The sequence below is a fragment of the Physella acuta genome, unplaced genomic scaffold (assembly GCF_028476545.2).
Source record: "Physella acuta isolate Inbredline_101_S28 unplaced genomic scaffold, ASM2847654v3 ptg000051l, whole genome shotgun sequence".
NCBI lineage: Eukaryota > Metazoa > Mollusca > Gastropoda > Physidae > Physella > Physella acuta.
In genome coordinates, this window is record NW_026731571.1 from 409,835 (window position 1) to 433,605 (window position 23,771).

General features: G+C 40.7%; 1 protein-coding gene across 2 annotated transcripts; it reads left to right on the forward strand.

The window, feature by feature from the left end:
* Nucleotides 1-953: 953 nt before the first annotated feature.
* LOC131946130 (dihydrolipoyllysine-residue succinyltransferase component of 2-oxoglutarate dehydrogenase complex, mitochondrial) lies at nucleotides 954-23,622 on the forward strand. 2 transcript variants are annotated; one of them, XM_059306783.1, is made up of 13 exons: nucleotides 954-1,076; nucleotides 10,189-10,222; nucleotides 12,075-12,126; nucleotides 12,556-12,611; nucleotides 13,556-13,633; nucleotides 13,847-13,902; nucleotides 19,800-19,908; nucleotides 20,227-20,462; nucleotides 20,786-20,883; nucleotides 21,111-21,309; nucleotides 21,545-21,628; nucleotides 22,200-22,367; nucleotides 23,026-23,622. In XM_059306783.1, the coding sequence occupies exons 1-13, from the start codon at nucleotides 996-998 to the stop codon at nucleotides 23,158-23,160; spliced, it is 1,386 nt and encodes a 461-aa protein (XP_059162766.1). In that variant the 5' UTR covers nucleotides 954-995; the 3' UTR covers nucleotides 23,161-23,622. The 2 variants fall into 2 exon arrangements, with proteins under 2 accessions (XP_059162766.1, XP_059162773.1); XM_059306790.1 differs by having other exon boundaries at nucleotides 20,230-20,462.
* Nucleotides 23,623-23,771: the final 149 nt, after the last annotated feature.

Consider the following 23,771-nt stretch of genomic DNA (forward strand, 5'->3'; position numbering starts at 1 on the left):
TATTTGTAACATTTACTGATCCTACCCAATCATTTAGCCTTATTATATAGAAGCAATATTTGTAAATGTAGCACTAAACGTTAAGTTACAATATGACTCAACGACGGTGATGCACATTACTTGACACTACGCACTAAATGAACTTGACCTAATTGCGTCAATCCACATGTACAGATTGCTTTAATCTGGAGTCAATTTTTTTGTGTAAAGAATCAATTTTTATTATTTATGTTTATTAACACATTAAGAAACTAGACTAAGCTTCCCTATTTCTTACAGTACTTTGCATGTTTGTTTGTTTTTTGTTGTGGTGGTTTTGTTTTGTTTTGTTTATTTATTTTTTAAATTTATATATATATATATATATATATATATATATATATATATATATATATATATATATATATATATATATATATATATATATATATATATATATATAAGGCCTTTAGTGGTCTGCTTAAATGGAAAAAAATCTATCTTCGTTAGTAAAAAAATAAACACTGGTTTGAGATATGCAGGTGGCTTGTTAAATCCATCAGTATTTTAAATTACGGGTTTGATTTTATTATCCCACGATTAGAAAGAACTGTGAGGAGCGACATTCTACACACCAAAGATAGGTCCGTAGGATAAGGGTCTTTTATGGTGCAATATTTAAAAAGTTTTTTTTTTTTTTTATAATCCTAATCCTTACTGCTACAAATGAAGACTATCCTTTATCAAAAATCCTATTACTAGAGTTAGGCCTACATAGAGACACAATATATACTTTTTTTTACCAGTGTCAGCCCCCCCCCCCCCCAAATGTCTGAAAGAAACACTGCTCATCACTTAGATAATAGATTTCATAACATAACAAGGCCCTTATCTTATTTGATATTGATCTAAATATTGTACCACAAAGTGAAAGACTACCTATAACGGAAATCTAGAATATTATTTACAATGAGCATGCGTGAACTGGTGACCTTTCGGAAAACAAGAAGGCCGCCATGCTAGCTTCCTCAAACATTCGATATTTTGGCCAATTTCGCTGGCTTGCTTCTTGTAGACAAAATGTCTTAAAGCCAAAGGTACGTATTTAAGTATCTATCCTAAATAGATATAAAAAGTAAAATAAAAGGCACTTGTACTGTTTTCTAATTATAAAGTTTTCATTATGTTTTCGACCTTTGTCTTTGCAATGTTACGTCCAGTTACCTGAAGTTGACTTTCAACAAAAGCTATCCCCAACCTTTGATTAGTAGATTTCTAGATCTAGACTCTAGATCCAATGTCTTCACTTTGTTTTGTGATCATAAAACATTACGATACACATTTCAAAAGTAGATCTATCTGCTCTACTCTAGGTCTAACTAAATTGAATTCTAACTCCTACAAAATAATATTAAAAATAAAACAGCTGATTCAGTTATTGATCAACAAATGAATTTTTGGGTTAAAGAACTAAAAACATTTTAGAATCTAGATCTAGAGTCTAGATCCAAGTCTGGTATCTCTTAAATTTAAGGGTGATTGAAGATACTGATGTCCGATTGTATTGTAATCTCAACTAAATTTTAGGCCTAGGCATATAGATCTACTCCCATATAGTCCAGGCCTATAAAATATATTTAGAACTAAGAAATAAGGGTTTGACTTAACTTAATGATGGTAGGGCAGGCTAAACCCTTTATCTTTTTCAGTCGTAGTACGATGTCTTATGGCACTAGAATATGGTGCAAGTATGATAAATAAAAACAATGGGAGCTACCGGTTTTAGTTTCACTTTTGCCCATACAGGGAAATCCTCAATGGGGAAATTACATCTACAAATACTTTTCCAGAAAAATGTGTGACTTAGTTTTTTCATGGAGCATTCTTGATCAACACTGCTCGTCGTAATTAAAACTTAATAGTCTTCACTAATCAACAATCTAACAGTTATAAATGTAACAGTTACAAATATAATTATCGAAGTGACTACTCAGAAGATTTTTCTCCCCAACATCTCCACTTAGTCGGCAAAAGATAGCTCTGCGCATGCGCAGTGACCTATGATTAGGGTTGGTGTTAGGGTTCTGCGGCTGTAAACACACGCATGCGAATTACCATTGAAAACATCGCCGCGAATGCAAGTCGTAGTTTCTCTCCATTGTGCATGCATATCTTTTTCCGGCTAGCATCGGCCTATAATTATATCCAATAAAAAATTAATTTACTGAGAAGTTAGATTGATGCAATTTTATTCAATATGTTCTCAGATGATTTTGAGGAAAATGGCTAGAAATCTATTTTTAGCTTCTTTACAGTACATGTTTTCCCTTTGTCACATAAATCTTCATAAAGAAGAAAGTAAAACAAGTTAATTAAAAAGTCTAGTGACAATTTTAGCGCAATTTCCTTATGTTATCTAAAAATAGCTCTGTCGTAGCGTAAATCAAGAGCAGGGTTAGTAAAACCATTGGTTAGTTATTAAAACGTTTTTTATTTAAAAAAAATTTCAGTATTTTACATGTTTTATTTACAATAGAGTTACATGACTAAAAACCATTGCGCGCCTAGCTACTGAACGTGATGACGAAGCCATAGAACGTGATGGTGCAGCTATTGAACGTGATGACACGTGTGGTGTGGTTGGAAAAAATGCCTACTAATTCGGTCCAAATTTTAATTCATTCAAAAAAAATTTTGTGACAGAACGAAAGGATATTTTTGAAAACTTTCTTCGGCAATATTGTTCTAAATTATGGCAGGAATCGATTGGTACATGTTTCAAGTCGCTAAGTGGTCTGGTTGCCGAGATATGGGCCAAAAACTGCTTTTTTTTTTAGGTTTTTTGGCTTTTCCGGGAAAACCATGAAAGAAACCCGGACTTTTTATAGCCTATGTTCATCCTCGTAACTTGCTTAACATAATTGCTTTTGGAACTAGTCATCGATATTGCTTCGTTGAGGAGGAGATACGACTTAAAGCTGCGGACACACATCCATCCATTCATTCATACATTCATACATCCAGAAATGACGGGTTAATAAACGCAATTCTCCAGAATGGAAATTGCGCTAAAAACAATTGGTTCTTAACATTATTTAATGATAAAGCTTAAAAACTAATAAATTTAAATTAAATTTTTGAAACGCAAAAAAAAAAATGAAAAAAAAAAACAACCCACAAATTTGCTAATTATTTCTTAATAAAATATATTAAATAATTTTTTAAGTCTAATTGAGTTTAAGTTTAGGCCTAATAATTTATGATTTTTAGTTATTGTGAGTTTTTATATCCATTTTTAGATAAATGATCTATTTCATCAATTCTACCTACACATGAGATATAGAGTATTGAAAATACTGTGGTCATTTTTTACGAGTTAATAATATAGTTTGTTATGTACAGTTGCAGCTTTAGCATAATGGTTTGATAAGAATGTATTTCATGTCCAAGAATCTATTTATTTATTTAACCTAACTCAAACTAAATGACAGTGGTGTCAGGTGAATGTTTATCAGGACTTTTTTTCTTAATAGAAATTTACCAGATCTATCTTTTTATACCAACATCTTTGTAAAATACTTATCATTTTGGCATTTCTAAACTAATTCTTCACATGACCAAAGTACAGAGTTGATATGCTTTCATTTGCCTAAATTTCTATGATAATGTGATGAAATTTGTGTAATGAAAATATATAAGGCATCTAGTGTAGGTTGTCTCACTAAAATTGAAATAAGGCCTACGTAATTTCTATATACTAGGCCCTATTCACTAAATTTAAGGCCCAATCGAGTCTTAGAAATAATCTATGTATTTGTATAAATGTAAGTATGGGATGGTTATTGTGTGGGCAAAATTGAAATTTCGGAGGACAGCACCCCTGCAGGATGCGATTTTTTTTTTTTTTTTTTTTTTTTTTTTTTTAAAATATAAAAATCAGCTGCATTTTGGCACCTAGAGTTCCAGAGCGGTTATATTAACACTTGGTATTTGTTGATAGGGTGTCCTGCATAGAAGGTACTACTTTATTCAACTGTAAAACATCACCATACACATCTGTCAGCACCACTGTGGTTGAGTGACTTGGAGCACCCCAGGCTCCCCTGTGAGCATTATGGCGCCTTTGTTCATTTTTATAGCCTATGCTCTAAGAACATGGTTGGCTACAATAATTGTTGATTAAATCTAACCAGGCACATCCTGGTGCCCCCATAGGCTGTGATTTGGTGCCCCAGCTTCTTGTTAACACCATAGCCCTTGGTTTGTTTTATAAAGCGTGATACAATGCGAACACTATGGGCTACTATAATCATTCACTACAGCAAATCAGACGCATCCTCTGGTGCCCTGACGGTATGATTTGTTGCACCAGGCTCCAACATGAACTATGGTTCCTATGCTTGTTGTAAAGAGTGCCATATGCTATGGATACGGTGAGCTACTATAATCGTTGGCTATATCAAACCACTGCGTTTCCACCAGCACCTGGTGGTTGGATGCCCCGAGCACCTGGGCTCTTATGTGAGCGCCTATATTAGTTTTAAAGAGCACCCTATGATAGGGACATGGTGGGCCACTTCATTTGATGACTTACCCAACCAGGGCAGGCACCCAGCGCCCCTGCTGTATTGTAACGTGGCCCCCAAGAGCGTGAGCCCCTGATACATGGGTGGTAGCCAAGTTGTGTTCTACTTCACTAGTACTAGTTGAATTAATATAATTTTAAGGCGTCCATATAGAACACCCAGGGCTTCCTGCAGGATTGTGAACAAACCCACGCCCCAACATTTCAAATCCAATATGAACGGTGCTATTTAGAAAACAAGGACAAGTGACTAAAAATATACATTGATGAAATACTCGTAAAATATTGAGTCCGCCTTCAAGAACACGCTGCACGGGTTTGCTAGTTCAGTATAAAAAATTCATTTTTTATCAGACAAATTAGCGAAAAATTACTAGGTTGTTTTAGCAAATTTTTAACTCATGTGCCTAATCATAGTAAGCTAAACATTTTAAGTAATGTCATAAACGATGTTCCCTCTCTTACTGTTGTCAATCTAAATACATTTTAGGAAACATGACTTAACAGTTTAATCTTATATTTGTACTAATCAAAAAGACTTTTGGAAGCTGATGTAAACACCTTTATAATAAATATGTAGGGGGGTGGAAGCAGGCGTTAATAAATAACAAGTTTTTAATGAATTTGACAAAATTATATTGTTGATCGCAAAATGTGCTTGAGATTTCTTGAGTGTAAATCGACTGCTTATGAAAAAATGTTTATTTCACTATTTCATGTGCAATCAAAAGCTTTATATTATGAAGATGTTTACATTTGTTTTGTTAAGAGGAGGTTAATTAAAGTTGTGACTTGAAATTTGTGATTCAGCCTCTTCAGTAGTAAAGTGATACAGTTAACAAACTACTAGTGAGTAGGTTTTTAGTTTTAGATCTAGTTGAGTTCATCTAACAACGTAGTTGTCCTGTTGATAAAAGCCAATTTCTAATCTAAGTAAATATGTGCTACTCATCTATCCAAGCTACAGTGACTTGATCAGATCCTGGGCCTCTCAAGTTTGTTACATGATATTGCACGTGATATTGATTCTATACAGAGTACAGAGACCCTGCTGGGCATTGTCTCAGTAGGGCACTGTAGCAATTAATCTGTCCTCATCACCTAGACTTCTGTCTGGTCAAGCATTGATTCCTCTAATATATGGGGATATTTGTTCTTCACTGAACTACTTCATGCTTCATTAGAGACGTATATTGGCTTTAGCATCATTGTTTTTACCTTAGACCAGTTGATGCTCGCTGTGCTTGCAAAGAAGGTTCTAACAGTAGTTAGGAAACATGGGTCAGCTGACTCTAGTGTATACAACATAACCAGGACCTTAATGCTGCTGTAAAATGATATCCTGTGTTGTATAACAGGTGGGGCATAACAGACAATGCATGCACTAAAAGTCTAACATCAGCCCAAAACATTGAAATAGGGTTAAAAAAAATAGAACATTAGCTTTTGTGTTTTTCACTTCCAGATTTAAAAAGTTTAGTTCTATTTCTCTTTTTATTTTTTTAAGAAATACAGATGGTTGGTTGAAATCCTTACATTATTTTAGTGTGTGAAGCTAATTTTCAAAAACACATTTTTTCTTTCTAGTATTTTGTCCTTGACCAAAGTTTTATATTTATATTTAGTTCTTTAAATTTAAATGTTATAAATTATAATGATTGTATCAGGATTGTTTATATTTTTAAAGAAACATTTAGCTTAAAAATGTAATCAAACATCAGGTCTCTTGAATAAGTTTCATTGACTATAGTTTATAGAGTAGGTTTGTTAGGTACACTGGTAGGTTTGTTAGTAATGTTAGGTACATTGGTAGGTTTGTTAGATACCCATAGGTTTGTTAGTAATGTTAGGTACACTGGTAGGTTTGTTAGTAATGTTAGGTACACTGGTAGGTTTGTTAGATAACCTACCGGTTTGTTAGTAATCTTAGTTACACTGGTAGTTTCTTAGGTACACTGGTAGGTTTGTTAGATACACTGGTAGTTTCGACCCCCAAAGGAACACATGGGTCGCTGATGGCCCTGTTATACAATTTTTTTAATAATCAGAAAAATTTACCAAGGGTTGTTTCCTTTTGTCTGTAAAAATAAAAATACAAACAGTTTCGTCACTTTGCGAATGATGCATCTATTTTTAGACGATCCCATCAGAAATTGAGATCGAGCTTCTGATAATACACCATTAGTAACACTAACAAATTGCATCAGTCACACTGATGTTTATAACACGTACAAATATTTTTTTTCTACGTATTAAAGAAAAATCCTGTTGATTTGTGTAACTTTAGTGATGCAATCTGCATCATTGTTTCAGGATGCTATGTGGTGCTCTGGGTAATCCTGTTAGCACTATGGTGCCTATGTTATTTTTAAGGTGCCAGGGGTAGTATGTGTCGCCTCTGTGGTAGTGTAATTGGGGAGCTCCCCTCGGAGCCCCCCTCTACGTCCCTGGCACATGGGCGGTCACTGAAGGGTGTTCTACCTCATTATTTAGGTGAGTGATTAACGTACACTCAAGGTGTTCATGCAGTAATGTAGGTAAACCCATGTCCCAATATTTATGATGCAAGCGCAGGCATTGTTTACATTCAAATAACTCAGCTTTAGAAAACAAGGTCATACGTCTAAGCATATATGATTGGTAACGCATTGATGAAACCCTTCTTATATATTTCGACAGACTTTCTTCTATTCCCGCGGCAAAGCGCAGGGACGGGTACGCTAATAGTTAATAATTTTAACGAGTTTGGTAGAAGATATTCATTATAGAAATACTGCTCTCTATAAATAGCTCATACTTCATATGAGACTAACTTGGTAAATAATCTGGTCATGTGATTAAAGATTTGTATGATGTCTGCCAACTTCTCCATTCAAACACTACTACACTAATTAAAGTCCAACACTTGAACATTCCACATCAAGATTACAAATAAACTTGTACTGCAAGTTATTACAAGATATTTTAGTTGTAGTGAGAATCAAATTACCCTTTTCTAATAGTGTAAGTAGATCCTCAATTTGGCCTTTAAATTTATAGTGGTCCAAGTAGTAGTAGAACAAAGTAAAAGTTGGTTGGGAAATCTTTAAAACTAGCACAATGAGATTGTAATGCTATTTAAGATGACTTGAATCACAAGTAACAGAGGCTGATGACATTTGATATAAAAACTTGGCCTATTATAGCGGACTAGTATAGAATGTATTAGCATTGTTCTCATTGTCTTAATTGAAAAGATGTGCTTCCCTCTAGTGGTGTAATGTCCTCACCGATCTTTGCTTTTGTTTCTTGCTTAACCCTGATCAAGTCGCTAGTTAGCTAGACTTTAGACTTGGTATTATTAACTGGATTTGTGCAGCCTGTTTTAAGGTCAATGATTTGAAACTATTTATCCTTTTTTACTTGTCACTATGTGCTGTTTCATCTGGCTGTCTTGTTTGGCTGTCAGGTTGTGCTGCCTTGTGTAGCTAATATGCGCGCTTGTTTTTATGTATCTGATGGGCTGGTTTATGTACCTGATGGGCTGGTTTATGTACCTGATGGGCTGGTTTATGTACCTGTTGGGCTGGTTTATGTACCTGATGGGCTGGTTTATGTACCTGATGGGCTGGTTTATGTACCTGATGGGCTGTTTTATGTGTCTGTTGGGCTGGTTTATGTACCTGATGGGCTGGTTTATGTACCTGGGCTGTTTTATGTACCTGGGCTGTTTTATGTACCTGATGGGCTGGTTTATGTACCTGGGCTGTTTTATGTACCTGGGCTGTTTTATGTACCTGATGGGCTGGTTTATGTACCTGATGGGCTGGTTTATGTACCTGGGCTGTTTTATGTACCTGATGGGCTGGTTTATGTACCTGATGGGCTGGTTTATGTACCTGTTGGGCTGTTTTATGTACCTGGGCTGTTTTATGTGCCTGATGGGCTGGTTTATGTACCTGTTGGGCTGGTTTATGTACCTGTTGGGCTGGTTTATGTACCTGATGGGCTGTTTTATGTACCTGATGGGCTGGTTTATGTACCTGATGGGCTGTTTTATGTACCTGATGGGCTGTTTTATGTACCTGTTGGGCTGGTTTATGTACCTGATGGGCTGGTTTATGTAACTGATGGGCTGTTTTATGTACCTGATGGGCTGTTTTATGTACCTGGGCTGTTTTATGTACCTGTTGGGCTGGTTTATGTACCTGATGGGCTGGTTTATGTACCTGATGGGCTGGTTTATGTACCTGGTTTATGTGCCCCTGTGTGGCTGGTTTATGTGCCCCTGTGTGGCTTGTGATGTATCAGGTGTGAAGACACGTTGAGTGATAAAGACGAGTACTAATCCCGCAACACGTGTCCGCCCCAAGTGTGTGTGCTATGTCTGGTAACAGGTGTGTCCCCATCCAGCCATTGTCGTCCTTGTGTTAAGAAGAAGCGTCTTATCCGACCTGCCCCACTGGTTGATACACGGCGTGCCAGATCAATATTTGATGAGCTTGTCTTGACAGAATGGCGGATCCATTTCATGGGGGCCGGCGCGCCTCTAGTTGAGGTGTGTCCACGACCCCAGCACCAGCATTGGTGTCACCCTTTTAGTTGTGGGGGGATAACAAGAATGTTTCTGCTTGAGCTGGGTCTCCCCTCCACGATCGTGGGGCTGCGTGAATAATTGACGAGTTACAAGATGATGGTTACAGCACTCAGCCTGCAGTGCTGACAAGCGCTAGTGTAGCGAGTGCTTTTCATTATTCTTTTACTGACTTTTCTTCACTTGGATGCAAAGATTTGATAGCTGGCCCCAGTCTGGTGTAGATGGCCCAGGCCATAATGGAAGAGTTACCGGGCCAGCCCGTCAGTCAGCCCGTGCACGGGTCGGTTACTTCTCATTACAATCTATCTAGCCCGATTGTCTTTGCTTAATTACCAGGCCTGGAGCGCACGGCTGGTGATGAAGCTAAGATCAATAAGCAGGTGTCTTGCAGGAGCGGGTCGGACTGGGATTAATCCTATGATGGATCACCTAGTGTCTTGTTCAGCGCTACTGGCCCCTACGGAGTTGTTCCCCTTTGTTGCCCAGAGCAGTGATTGAAAAAAGTGGAGGGAAAAAGGTGGTGGCGGTGATGCGTGGAAGAAGCGATCAATGACAGACACTTGCAGACATAACTAGATATTCCTGGCTTTCCATTACGCGCAAATGAAACAAGAAGGAGCCGATCTTATTGATGAGGCTTACCTGTCGCCGCCTTGCCCGTGGCGGGTTCTGGATTGTGATTGATGCTTTGTCCCGGACTATTTGCTCTGGTCGCCCAGTCTCCTCTACACAGTTCCTTTGTTGTTGTTTTATTATTTTTTTATGCATGAGATTGACGTTTTAAGACACATTAGCTGTCGGCCATCTTGCTTGATTGGTACAGCGCTGACTGGGCAGATAGGCTGGCGCCGGGCCAAAAGCTTTTGTCGACCGTTGTTAGGTTCAAACACGCGCGGCCCGCCATAATGGGATGCCATCATGTGCATCCAGTGGACATATCAAATGCATTTGACTATCGCCGTACACCCAGCCTTGTCCATTTAGCGTGCCATTGTTATCTGTATTGTCTGTTGCATGCCACTGATGCCTCTATTGTTGTCTGTTGCAGGCTCTAGCTGCTGCTGCCAGATGCCAGGAGAGAGGTAAGACATTTTTATTTGACCTGCAATAGGAAGCCTTAACGGCGGCTGTGGTCAGGTGACCAGGTACACAAGGTCCACAGGTGGCCGCATGTCAGGGGTGTGGAGGCCCCTCAGTGGCGCGCGGGCAGCTTCTATAATGTAGCTCAATTAGCACGTATTGCAGGCTTTGCTTACCGTTAATAAATGGGCCCCTAGAGATGGCCCGGCCGGCCACGATAAAGACGAAACCTAATGGAATTTCTCGTGCGGAGCCGCACAATAATCCACCGGTGCTCCGCCTGGCAAGTTTGATTCCTGTCTGTTTTGTACATAAATCGTAATCAGCGAAATGGTTGCCGGCTGTTTGTAGCCATTACCTTAATGAAGAAATGTATTTGCTAGGTATCGCAGTCACCGGAATAATGGCCGGGCCGCTTTGTTCTTTAATTATTGTTTTCTTTTCCCGGCCTTATTTCCGTGCTGTAAATGATTGAGGCCAGCACTAGAACACTGTTGTCAACTCTTAGTGAGCGGGATGCAAGAAGCAATTAACTGGGGTTTTTCTCTCTTTGAAACCTCCGTGATTGTTGGCGGGACTTATTGTTTGTGTGCATATTCCCCTGATCCCTGTAAGATAAGTGCTTACATGCGCACTGTTTGGTTGACCGTGGACACCTTGTGTAGCGAGGACAAGTATTTAAGTTCCACTCCAAACTTGAGCGTCATTAGGAGGTTTAGCCCGATATGGTCGTCATCAATTATCTCCTGGCCACCCGACCAAATGGTTTCAAACAAAACACTTACTAATGTGTTTTACTAACGGCATCAATACATCTCATGCACCTAAAGACATCGCTTTAAAACACTTTGTAAATGGTAGACCTGTTAGTTCAGTTGTGGGTGCAGTAAGTAATGCTTGTAACAGTATAGTCCGTGCCAAAGAGAAGTGGGGGGGGGGGGGACCGCGAGTGCACTCTCCTATTTTACTACACTCTCAATATCCTCATTGTGTTTTAGTGCACTTCGTTATCCTACTACTCTCTGAATATCCTCATTGTGTTTTAGTGCACTTTATCTTACTACTCTCTCAGTATCCTCATTGTGTTTTAGTGCACTCCCTTATCCTACTACTCTCTCAGTATCCTCATTGTGTTTTAGTGCACTCCCTTATCCTACTACTCTCAGAATATCATTGTGTTTTAGTGCACTCCCTTATCCTACTACTCTCTCAGTATCCTCCTTTTTTTAGTGCACTCCCTTATCCTACTACTCTCTCTGTATCCTCATTGTGTTTTAGTACACTCCCTTATCCTACTACTCGCTCAGTATCCTCATTGTGTTTTAGTGCACTCCCTTATCCTACTACTCTCTCAGTATCCTCATTGTGTTTTAGTGCACTCCCTTATCCTACTGCTCTCAGTATCCTCATTGTGTTTTAGTGCACTCCCTTATCCTACTACTCTCTCAGTATCCTCATTTTTTAGTGCACTCCCTTATCCTACTACTCTCTCAGTATCCTCATTGTGTTTTAGTGCACTCCCTTATCCTACTACTCTCTCAGTATCCTCATTTTTTTAGTGCACTCCCTTATCCTACTACTCTCTCAGTATCCTCATTGTGTTTTAGTGCACTCCCTTATCCTACTGCTCTCTCTGTATCCTCATTGTGTTTTAGTGCACTCCCTTATCCTACTACTCTCAGTATCCTCATTGTGTTTTAGTGCACTCCCTTATCCTACTACTCTCTCAGTATCCTCATTGTGTTTTAGTGCACTCCCTTATCCTACTGCTCTCTCTGTATCCTCATTGTGTTTTAGTGCACTCCCTTATCCTACTGCTCTCTCTGTATCCTCATTGTGTTTTTTGTTTGTCAGGTGCCGCTGTGTTGACGTCATCACACTGCAGGTTCACATCTCTGACCTCAAGGTAAGCAGGTCAAGGTCACATTTATTTAGTGGGTGGGGGTGCAATATCTGACCTATCATAAGCAGGTCAACTTCCAATTTATTTACTGGGTGGGTGGGGGGGTGCCATATCTGACCTCAAGGTAAACAGGTCAAGGTCACATTGGTATATGACTTACATAAGTCATACTTGAAGTATTTTCTTGACTTTGAAATGGCTGGTGATCCACCAGTCAACTTGACTTGGTACAAGTGATGGTCTAGGTGACTGCAGGTGTTGACCTGTTACCAGCAGCTGTTGGTGGTGTAGCTGTGAGATGGTGGAGACAGCAGTGGTTTAAGGTGGAATGGAGGCCATACAACTCACTGTCATGCGCAAATGAGATGCTGTGTTTGTCTAAAGATTGTATCATCTCCCTATGTATCAGCCTGTGTTTGTTTTTTTCTACAGCCAACAGTTAGGATCTTTAAAAAACTCTAGATGTCTCCACACTAGCAGATACCTGTGTAAGTCAGTTTACATTTCATACATCTGGTACTGCTGTCTGATCCTTTTGTCTAACCCCCTGTTGTCTCTTTAACCACTGTACCCCCACCTCCCCCCACCTCCCCTGCCCTAGAGTTTCTTGTAGTGTCAGCTAGCCTATTGAACCTGTGCCCACACACTGAAGCAGAAACAGCTTTGATATCATCAGTGTTGTGTTGTCTCCTTCCTTGTGCTGGCTCTAATGTGTGCTGCAGCTGTTGCAGTTTCTTTCATTATGAAAGTAGACTGACTAGAGGGAAGTGTGGGGGGTGTTACTTTGGTTGAGGGGGTGTGTGGATTGGTTGATCGGAGGTGTGGGATGTTATTTGGTTGTGGGAAGTGTTACTTGGCTGTTGTGAGCTGTGGGGGGGGGGTGGTGATGTTACTTGGCTGTTGTGAGCTGTGGGGGGGGGGGTGAAACTTGGCTGTTGTGGGGTGGTGGTTGTTACTTGGCTGTTATAAGGGGTGCTGATTTGATTGTTAGGAAGTGGTATTATTTATTGTAAGGAGGTATAGGTTAAAAGTTAACATTAGGGATATATTCTCTCTCTCTCTCTCTCTTGTACTTAGGAATCTGATGTTCTCTCTTGTTGTACGTAGGAATCTGATGTTCTCTCTTGTTGTACGTAGGAATCTGATGTTCTCTCTTGTTGTACGTAGGAATCTGATGTTCTCTCTTGTTGTACGTAGGAATCTGATGTTCTCTCTTGTTGTACTTAGGAATCTGATGTTCTCTCTTGTTGTACTTAGGAATCTGATGTTCTCTCTTGTTGTACTTAGGAATCTGATGTTCTCTCTTGTACTTAGGAATCTGATGTTCTCTCTTGTACTTAGGAATCTGATGTTCTCTCTTGTTGTACTTAGGAATCTGATGTTCTCTCTTGTTGTACTTAGGAATCTGATGTTCTCTCTTGTTGTACTTTAGTTTCTGATGAAATCAGAGCAGTCAACTCCCCACCATTTGCTGACTCCATCTCAGAGGGAGACATGCGATGGATCAAAGGTGAGCCTTTCTGTTGTGTAGTACCTCCTGTCCTTGGTCAACCAATGACTGGACTTACATGTTAAACCAATGACCTAATGACTGGATCCAGATGTTGCTTGTGTTAAACCAATGACCTAATTACTTAAATATGTTAAACCAATGACCTAATGACTGGACTTACATGTTGCCTATGTTAAACCAATGACCTAATGACTTGTAATGTCTTCGCAGCTGTTGGGGAATCTGTCAGCAAAGATGAAGTTGTGGGTGAGATTGAAACAGATAAAGTAAGTTTCTTATTAACCGTAGTTTGTCAGCTTTTTGTGATGTTTTTACAGATGTAGTTGTCAGCATATTCAATGATTCATCATTTGTTCTCATTGGCAAGTAATTTATCATTCAGTTTTCAAGTTGTCAGTTGTTTAGATGAGTTATGAGTTAGCTAGTGATGTATAGCTGGCTGGCTTGTTAAAATGAGTTAGCCAGTGATGTATAGCTGGCTTGTTAAGATGAGTTAGCCAGTGATGTATAGCTGGCTTGTTAAGATGTGTTAGCCAGTGATGTATAGCTGGCTTGTTAAGATGAGTTAGCCAGTGATGTATAGCTGGCTTGTTAAGATGAGTTAGCCAGTGATGTATAGCTGGCTGGCTTATTAAGATGTGTTAGCCAGTGATGTATAGCTGGCTTGTTAAGATGTGTTAGCCAGTGATGTATAGCTGGCTTGTTAAGATGAGTTAGCCAGTGATGTATGGCTGGCTGGCTTGTTAAGATGTGTTAGCCAGTGATGTATAGCTGGCTTGTTAAGATGAGTTAGCCAGTGATGTATGGCTGGCTGGCTTGTTAAGATGAGTTAGCCAGTGATGTATAGCTGGCTTGTTAAGATGAGTTAGCCAGTGATGTATAGCTGGCTGGCTTGTTAAGATGAGTTAGCCAGTGATGTATAGCTGGCTTGTTAAGATGAGTTAGCCAGTGATGTATAGCTGGCTTGTTAAGATGAGTTAGCCAGTGATGTATAGCTGGCTTGTTAAGATGAGTTAGCCAGTGATGTATGGCTGGCTGGCTTGTTAAGATGAGTTAGCCAGTGATGTATAGCTGGCTTGTTAAGATGAGTTAGCCAGTGATGTATGGCTGGCTGGCTTGTTAAGATGAGTTAGCCAGTGATGTATAGCTGGCTTGTTAAGTTGAGTTAGCCAGTGATGTATAGCTGGCTTGTTAAGATGTGTTAGCCAGTGATGTATGGCTGGCTTGTTAAGATGAGTTAGCCAGTGATGTATAGCTGCCTTGTTAAGTTGAGTTAGCCAGTGATGTATAGCTGGCTTGTTAAGATGAGTTAGCCAGTGATGTATAGCTGGCTTGTTAAGATGAGTTAGCCAGTGATGTATAGCTGGCTTGTTAAGATGTGTTAGCCAGTGATGTATGGCTGGCTTGTTAAGATGAGTTAGCCAGTGATGTATAGCTGGCTTGTTAAGTTGAGTTAGCCAGTGATGTATAGCTGGCTTGTTAAGATGAGTTAGCTGGTGATGTATAGCTGGCTTGTTAAGATGAGTTAGCCAGTGATGTATAGCTGGCTGGCTTGTTAAGATGAGTTAGCCAGTGATGTATAGCTGGCTTGTTAAGATGAGTTAGCCAGTGATGTATAGCTGGCTTGTTAAGATGAGTTAGCCAGTGATGTATAGCTGACTGGCTTGTTAAGATGAGTTAGCCAGTGATGTATAGCTGGCTGGCTTGTTAAGATGAGTTAGCCAGTGATGTATAGCTGGCTTGTTAAGATGAGTTAGCCAGTGATGTATAGCTGGCTTGTTAAGATGAGTTAGCCAGTGATGTATAGCTGGCTTGTTAAGATGAGTTAGCCAGTGATGTATAGCTGGCTTGTTAAGATAAGTTTAGCCAGTGATGTATAGCTGGCTTGTTAAGATGAGTTAGCCAGTGATGTATAGCTGTCTTGTTAAGATGAGTTAGCCAGTGATGTATAGCTGGCTTGTTAAGATGAGTTAGCCAGTGATGTATAGCTGTCTTGTTAAGATGAGTTAGCCAGTGATGTATAGCTGGCTTGTTAAGATGAGTTAGCCAGTGATGTATAGCTGACTGGCTTGTTAAGATGAGTTAGCCAGTGATGTATAGCTGACTGGCATGTTAAGATGAGTTAGCCAGTGATGTATAGCTGGCTGGCTTGTTAAGATGAGTTAGCCAGTGATGTATAGCTGACTGGCATGTTAAGATGAGTTAGCCAGTGATGTATAGCTGACTGGCTTGTTAAGATGAGTTAGCCAGTGATGTATAGCTGACTGGCATGTGAAGATGAGTTAGCCGGTGATGTATAGCTGGCTGACTTGTTAAGATGAGTTAGCCAGTGATGTATAGCTAGCTTGTTAAGATGAGTTAGCCAGTGATGTATAGCTGGCTGGCTTGTTAAGATGAGTTAGCCAGTGATGTATAGCTGGCTTGTTAAGATGAGTTAGCCAGTGATGTATAGCTGACTGGCTTGTTAAGATGAGTTAGCCAGTGATGTATAGCTGACTGGCTTGTTAAGATGAGTTAGCCAGTGATGTATAGCTGGCTGGCTTGTTAAGATGAGTTAGCCAGTGATGTATAGCTGGCTGGCTTGTTAAGATGAGTTAGCCAGTGATGTATAGCTGGCTTGTTAAGATGAGTTAGCCAGTGATGTATAGCTGACTGGCTTGTTAAGATGAGTTAGCCAGTGATGTATAGCTGACTGGCTTGTTAAGATGAGTTAGCCAGTGATGTATAGCTGACTGGCTTGTTAAGATGAGTTAGCCAGTGATGTATAGCTGGCTGGCTTGTTAAGATGAGTTAGCCAGTGATGTATAGCTGGCTTGTTAAGATGAGTTAGCCAGTGATGTATAGCTGGCTTGTTAAGATGAGTTAGCCAGTGATGTATAGCTGGCTTGTTAAGATGAGTTAGCCAGTGATGTATAGCTGGCTTGTTAAGATAAGTTTAGCCAGTGATGTATAGCTGGCTTGTTAAGATGAGTTAGCCAGTGATGTATAGCTGTCTTGTTAAGATGAGTTAGCCAGTGATGTATAGCTGGCTTGTTAAGATGAGTTAGCCAGTGATGTATAGCTGTCTTGTTAAGATGAGTTAGCCAGTGATGTATAGCTGGCTTGTTAAGATGAGTTAGCCAGTGATGTATAGCTGACTGGCTTGTTAAGATGAGTTAGCCAGTGATGTATAGCTGACTGGCATGTTAAGATGAGTTAGCCAGTGATGTATAGCTGGCTGGCTTGTTAAGATGAGTTAGCCAGTGATGTATAGCTGACTGGCATGTTAAGATGAGTTAGCCAGTGATGTATAGCTGACTGGCTTGTTAAGATGAGTTAGCCAGTGATGTATAGCTGACTGGCATGTGAAGATGAGTTAGCCGGTGATGTATAGCTGGCTGACTTGTTAAGATGAGTTAGCCAGTGATGTATAGCTAGCTTGTTAAGATGAGTTAGCCAGTGATGTATAGCTGGCTGGCTTGTTAAGATGAGTTAGCCAGTGATGTATAGCTGGCTTGTTAAGATGAGTTAGCCAGTGATGTATAGCTGACTGGCTTGTTAAGATGAGTTAGCCAGTGATGTATAGCTGACTGGCTTGTTAAGATGAGTTAGCCAGTGATGTATAGCTGACTGGCATGTTAAGATGAGTTAGCCAGTGATGTATAGCTGGCTGGCTTGTTAAGATAAGTTAGCCAGTGATGTATAGCTGGCTTGTTAAGATGAGTTAGCCAGTGATGTATAGCTGGCTGGCTTGTTAAGATGAGTTAGCCAGTGATGTATAGCTGGCTTGTTAAGATGAGTTAGCCAGTGATGTATAGCTGACTGGCTTGTTAAGATGAGTTAGCCAGTGATGTATAGCTGACTGGCTTGTTAAGATGAGTTAGCCAGTGATGTATAGCTGACTGGCATGTTAAGATGAGTTAGCCAGTGATGTATAGCTGGCTGGCTTGTTAAGATGAGTTAGCCAGTGATGTATAGCTGGCTTGTTAAGATGAGTTAGCCAGTGATGTATAGCTGGCTGGCTTGTTAAGATGAGTTAGCCAGTGATGTATAGCTGGCTTGTTAAGATGAGTTAGCCAGTGATGTATAGCTGGCTGGCTTGTTAAGATGAGTTAGCCAGTGATGTATAGCTGGCTTGTTAAGATGAGTTAGCCAGTGATGTATAGCTGGCTGGCTTGTTAAGATGAGTTAGCCAGTGATGTATAGCTGGCTTGTTAAGATGAGTTAGCCAGTGATGTATAGCTGGCTTGTTAAGATGAGTTAGCCAGTGATGTATAGCTGACTGGCTTGTTAAGATGAGTTAGCCAGTGATGTATAGCTGACTGGCTTGTTAAGATGAGTTAGCCAGTGATGTATAGCTGGCTGGCTTGTTAAGATGAGTTAGCCAGTGATGTATAGCTGGCTTGTTAAGATGAGTTAGCCAGTGATGTATAGCTGGCTGGCTTGTTAAGATGAGTTAGCCAGTGATGTATAGCTGGCTTGTTAAGATGAGTTAGCCAGTGATGTATAGCTGGCTGGCTTGTTAAGATGAGTTAGCCAGTGATGTATAGCTGGCTTGTTAAGATGAGTTAGCCAGTGATGTATAGCTGGCTGGCTTGTTAAGATGAGTTAGCCAGTGATGTATAGCTGGCTGGCATGTTAAGATGAGTTAGCCAGTGATGTATAGCTGGCTGGCTTGTTAAGATGAGTTAGCCAGTGATGTATAGCTGACTGGCATGTTAAGATGAGTTAGCCAGTGATGTATAGCTGACTGGCTTGTTAAGATGAGTTAGCCAGTGATGTATAGCTGACTGGCATGTTAAGATGAGTTAGCCGGTGATGTATAGCTGGCTGACTTGTTAAGATGAGTTAGCCAGTGATGTATAGCTAGCTTGTTAAGATGAGTTAGCCAGTGATGTATAGCTGGCTGGCTTGTTAAGATGAGTTAGCCAGTGATGTATAGCTGGCTTGTTAAGATGAGTTAGCCAGTGATGTATAGCTGACTGGCTTGTTAAGATGAGTTAGCCAGTGATGTATAGCTGACTGGCTTGTTAAGATGAGTTAGCCAGTGATGTATAGCTGACTGGCATGTTAAGATGAGTTAGCCAGTGATGTATAGCTGGCTGGCTTGTTAAGATAAGTTAGCCAGTGATGTATAGCTGGCTTGTTAAGATGAGTTAGCCAGTGATGTATAGCTGGCTGGCTTGTTAAGATGAGTTAGCCAGTGATGTATAGCTGGCTTGTTAAGATGAGTTAGCCAGTGATGTATAGCTGACTGGCTTGTTAAGATGAGTTAGCCAGTGATGTATAGCTGACTGGCTTGTTAAGATGAGTTAGCCAGTGATGTATAGCTGACTGGCATGTTAAGATGAGTTAGCCAGTGATGTATAGCTGGCTGGCTTGTTAAGATGAGTTAGCCAGTGATGTATAGCTGGCTTGTTAAGATGAGTTAGCCAGTGATGTATAGCTGGCTGGCTTGTTAAGATGAGTTAGCCAGTGATGTATAGCTGGCTTGTTAAGATGAGTTAGCCAGTGATGTATAGCTGGCTGGCTTGTTAAGATGAGTTAGCCAGTGATGTATAGCTGGCTTGTTAAGATGAGTTAGCCAGTGATGTATAGCTGGCTGGCTTGTTAAGATGAGTTAGCCAGTGATGTATAGCTGGCTTGTTAAGATGAGTTAGCCAGTGATGTATAGCTGGCTTGTTAAGATGAGTTAGCCAGTGATGTATAGCTGACTGGCTTGTTAAGATGAGTTAGCCAGTGATGTATAGCTGACTGGCTTGTTAAGATGAGTTAGCCAGTGATGTATAGCTGGCTGGCTTGTTAAGATGAGTTAGCCAGTGATGTATAGCTGGCTTGTTAAGATGAGTTAGCCAGTGATGTATAGCTGGCTGGCTTGTTAAGATGAGTTAGCCAGTGATGTATAGCTGGCTTGTTAAGATGAGTTAGCCAGTGATGTATAGCTGGCTGGCTTGTTAAGATGAGTTAGCCAGTGATGTATAGCTGGCTTGTTAAGATGAGTTAGCCAGTGATGTATAGCTGGCTGGCTTGTTAAGATGAGTTAGCCAGTGATGTATAGCTGGCTGGCATGTTAAGATGAGTTAGCCAGTGATGTATAGCTGGCTGGCTTGTTAAGATGAGTTAGCCAGTGATGTTAAGATAAGTCATAAGTTTAGTCCAGCTGAAATGTTGTACTTGACCACAGACCAACATGCCTGTCCATTCTCCTGTTGATGGTGTTATTGAGGAGCTGATTGTCAAAGATGGCGACAAGGTCACACCTGGCCTGACCTTGGTCAAGATTCGAGTTGGAGGTTAGAGTTGATGTTGACTTTACTGTGATTGTTGTACTTGACTTCAAAAATTTCTTTGACTTAACCATGATTGTTGTACTTGACTTCAAAAATTTCTTTGACTTAACGGTGATTGTGTACCTGACTCCCTACAACAATTGACTTAACCGTAATTGTTGTACCTGACTCCCTTCAACAATTGACTTAACTGTGTTTGTTGTACCTGACTCCCTCCAATAATTGACTTAACCGTGATTGTTGTACCTGACTCCCTTCAACAATTGACTTAAACGTGATTGTTGTACTTGACTCCATTTCAACAATTTTTTTCACATACAGCAGGGGGGGCAACAGCTGTGAAAAAAGAGTCTGTGGCGCCACCTCCTACCGTAGAAACATCCAAACCGCCTCCATCATCATCAGGACCCATACCTGACAAGGCCCCGCCTGTGCCCCCACCCCCCAGCCAGCCCATCTCCTCCACCCCCAAGACAGCCGTCAAGCCTAAAGCTGCTCAGGCTCCTGCTGTGGGTGCTGCTCCCCTGGGTATATCAGGCAGTCGCTCAGAACAGAGGGTGAGTGGCTTGTTCCATGTATTACTGGCACCTTACACCTCCCCCTCAGAACAGAGGGTGAGTGGCTTGTTCCATGTATTACTGGCACCTTACACCTCCCCTTAGAACAGAGGGTGAGTGGCTTGTTTCATGTATTACTGGCACCTTACACCTCCCCCTCAGAACAGAGGGTGAGTGGCTTGTTCCATGTATTACTGGCACCTTACACCTCCCCTCAGAACAGAGGGTGAGTGGCTTGTCCATGTATTACTGGCACCTTACACCCCCCACCCCCTCCATTAAGACATTAGATACAGCTTGTGATTTTGTTTTGACCTGTGCAGGTGAAAATGAACAGGATGCGTCAAAGAATTGGTCAGCGCCTGAAAGAAGCTCAGAACACATGTGCCATGTTAACAACTTTCAATGAGATAGATATGAGGTAAAGCCTTGTCTAACACATGTATAGTGACACAGTTGAATGAAACATGCTATGTGGTGTACAATGTTTGCTGTTGATCTGTTCCAGTAATGTGATGTGTAGTGACACAGTTGAATGAAACATGCTATGTGGTGTACAATGTTTGCTGTTGTCTAACATATGTGTAGTGACACAGTTGAATGAAACTTGCTATGTGGTGTACAATGTTTGCTGTTGATCTGTTCCAGTAATGTGATGGAGATGAGGAACAAATACAAGGACGCCTTCCAGAAGAAATACAACCTCAAGTTGGGCTTTATGTCAGCTTTTGTTAAAGCTGCGGCCTTTGCCTTGGCTGACCAGCCAGTGGTCAATGCTGTCATTGATGACCTGGAGATTGTCTACAGGGACTATGTGGACATCAGTGTGGCTGTTGCCACTCCCAAGGTCAGTCTCTTCTACATCCTGGAGTACAGCACTGGGCTGTTTGCTGTATCACCCACATCTTTTTTACATCAGAATAAAACATTGCTATACCCACAACTTTTTAAGAAAATATGTTGCTATACCCACATTCTTTTCATTAAGATATATCGTTGCTTTACCCACAACTTTTTTCAATAAAACATTGCCACACCAACAACTATTTTAGATTAAAATAAAACATTTTTTGTTCTGCCAGGGTCTGGTGGTACCAGTGATCAGAAATGTGGAGAAGATGAATTATGCTGATATTGAGAAGACCATCGCTGACCTTGGTGAGAGGGTAAGCTTGATTTAATTCACCTTAGCTTTGTTTGAAATCATGTCATGTGTGACACCTGTAACGTCATGTGTGACATCTGTAACATCATGTGTGACATCTGTAATGTCATGTGTGACATCTGTCATGTCATGTGTGACATCTGTCATGTCATGTGTGACACCTGTAATGTCATGTGTGACACCTGTAATGTCATGTGTGACATCTGTAATGTCATGTGTGACACCTGTAATGTCATGTGTGACACCTGTAATGTCATGTGTGACATCTGTAATGTCATGTGTGACACCTGTCATGTCATGTGTGACACCTGTCATGTCATGTGTGACATCTGTAATGTCATGGGTGACACCTGTAATGTCATGTGTGACATCTGTCATGTCATGTGTGACACCTGTAATGTCATGTGTGACACCTGTAATGTCATTTGTGACACCTGTAATGTCATGTGTGACACCTTTAATGTCATGTGTGACACCTGTAATGTCATGTGTGACACCTGTAATGTCATGTGTGCCATCTGTGACAACATGACATGACAATGTAAAATACACCTTCCTTACGTCTCCTCCAGGCCCGAGCTGGAACCCTGGCCATTGAGGACATGGATGGTGGAACCTTTACCATCAGCAATGGGGGAGTGTTTGGCTCCATGTTTGGCACCCCCATCATCAACCCCCCACAGTCTGCTATCCTGGGCATGCACGGCATCTTTGATAGACCTGTCGCCATCAATGGGAAGGTTGGTCTACGCATCAGAGCTTCCTGTCAGCATTGTATTCTTCTCTGTCTGTTTGTATTCCATTGTCACGTCACCACCTCTAATATTGTCATGTCACCACCTCTGTAAGTTGTCTCACCACCTCTAATATTGTCATGTCACCACCTCTAATATTGTCATGTCACCACCTCTAATATTGTCACGTCACCACCTCTAATATTGTCATGTCACCACCTCTGTAAGTTGTCTCACCACCTCTAATATTGTCATGTCACCACCTCTAATATTGTCACGTCACCACCTCTAATATTGTCACATCACCACCTCTAATATTGTCATGTCACCACCTCTGTAAGTTGTCTCACCACCTCTAATATTGTCATGTCACCACCTCTAATATTGTCACGTCACCACCTCTAATATTGTCACATCACCACCTCTAATATTGTCATGTCACCACCTCTGTAAGTTGTCTCACCACCTCTAATATTGTCATGTCACCACCTCTAATATTGTCACGTCACCACCTCTAATATTGTCATGTCACCACCTCTAATATTGTCATGTCACCACCTCTAATATTGTCACATCACCACCTCTATCATTGTCACGTCACCACCTCTGTAAGTTGTCTCATCACCTCTAATATTGTCCCATTATGTTGACCACCCACCTGCAGGTAGAAATTCGGCCCATGATGTATGTAGCTTTAACCTATGACCACAAACTGATAGATGGGCGCGAGGCTGTGACGTTCCTGCGTAAAATCAAGTCAGCCGTAGAGGACCCCAGGACAATCTTGCTGGACTTGTAACCCCAGCTTAGGACCTAGCTTAATCTTTTAATCCGGAGGAGCTCGTGGCATAACAAAATCATGAGGAGTTTCTTGTCTGAAACCTTCTATCTCATGGAATTAGGCGAAATTGTTCCAGTGTTTGTAAGCCCTGCTTTGATTGGTTGGTGGTGCTTGAGTCACGTGATTTAGCCAGATCTGATTCTTGTATTGAAGTTAGTTGCATCAGTTATGTAGTTGTCTTGTTATGGTCCACGTGATTCTGGTCCAATGAGCGCCTGCTGATGTGTATGTTTGAATCTAGCGTGTGATGTGAATGGTGCTTGCATGGAAGCAGTGTGTAGCCATGACTGGGTACTTAAAGATACTGAACATCTCTAGACTTGTGCCTGTGATTTTAGAGAGTTTCAACCTGCAATGTATTTATGGAGAGGTTTCTTTAGTTTATTGATAAGACAAACATCAATAAACTATTCAATTTTTACAAGCTTTTATTTAACTCACTTCCTCTGTCTGTCGTCAGTCTGTCTAGACGGAAACGCAGGAGTGAAAATTCGGACAGTTCTACTTGACCGATACGATTCACAGTTGGCACGTGGGTCAAGACATGAAGACAATGCAATCTGAAACTA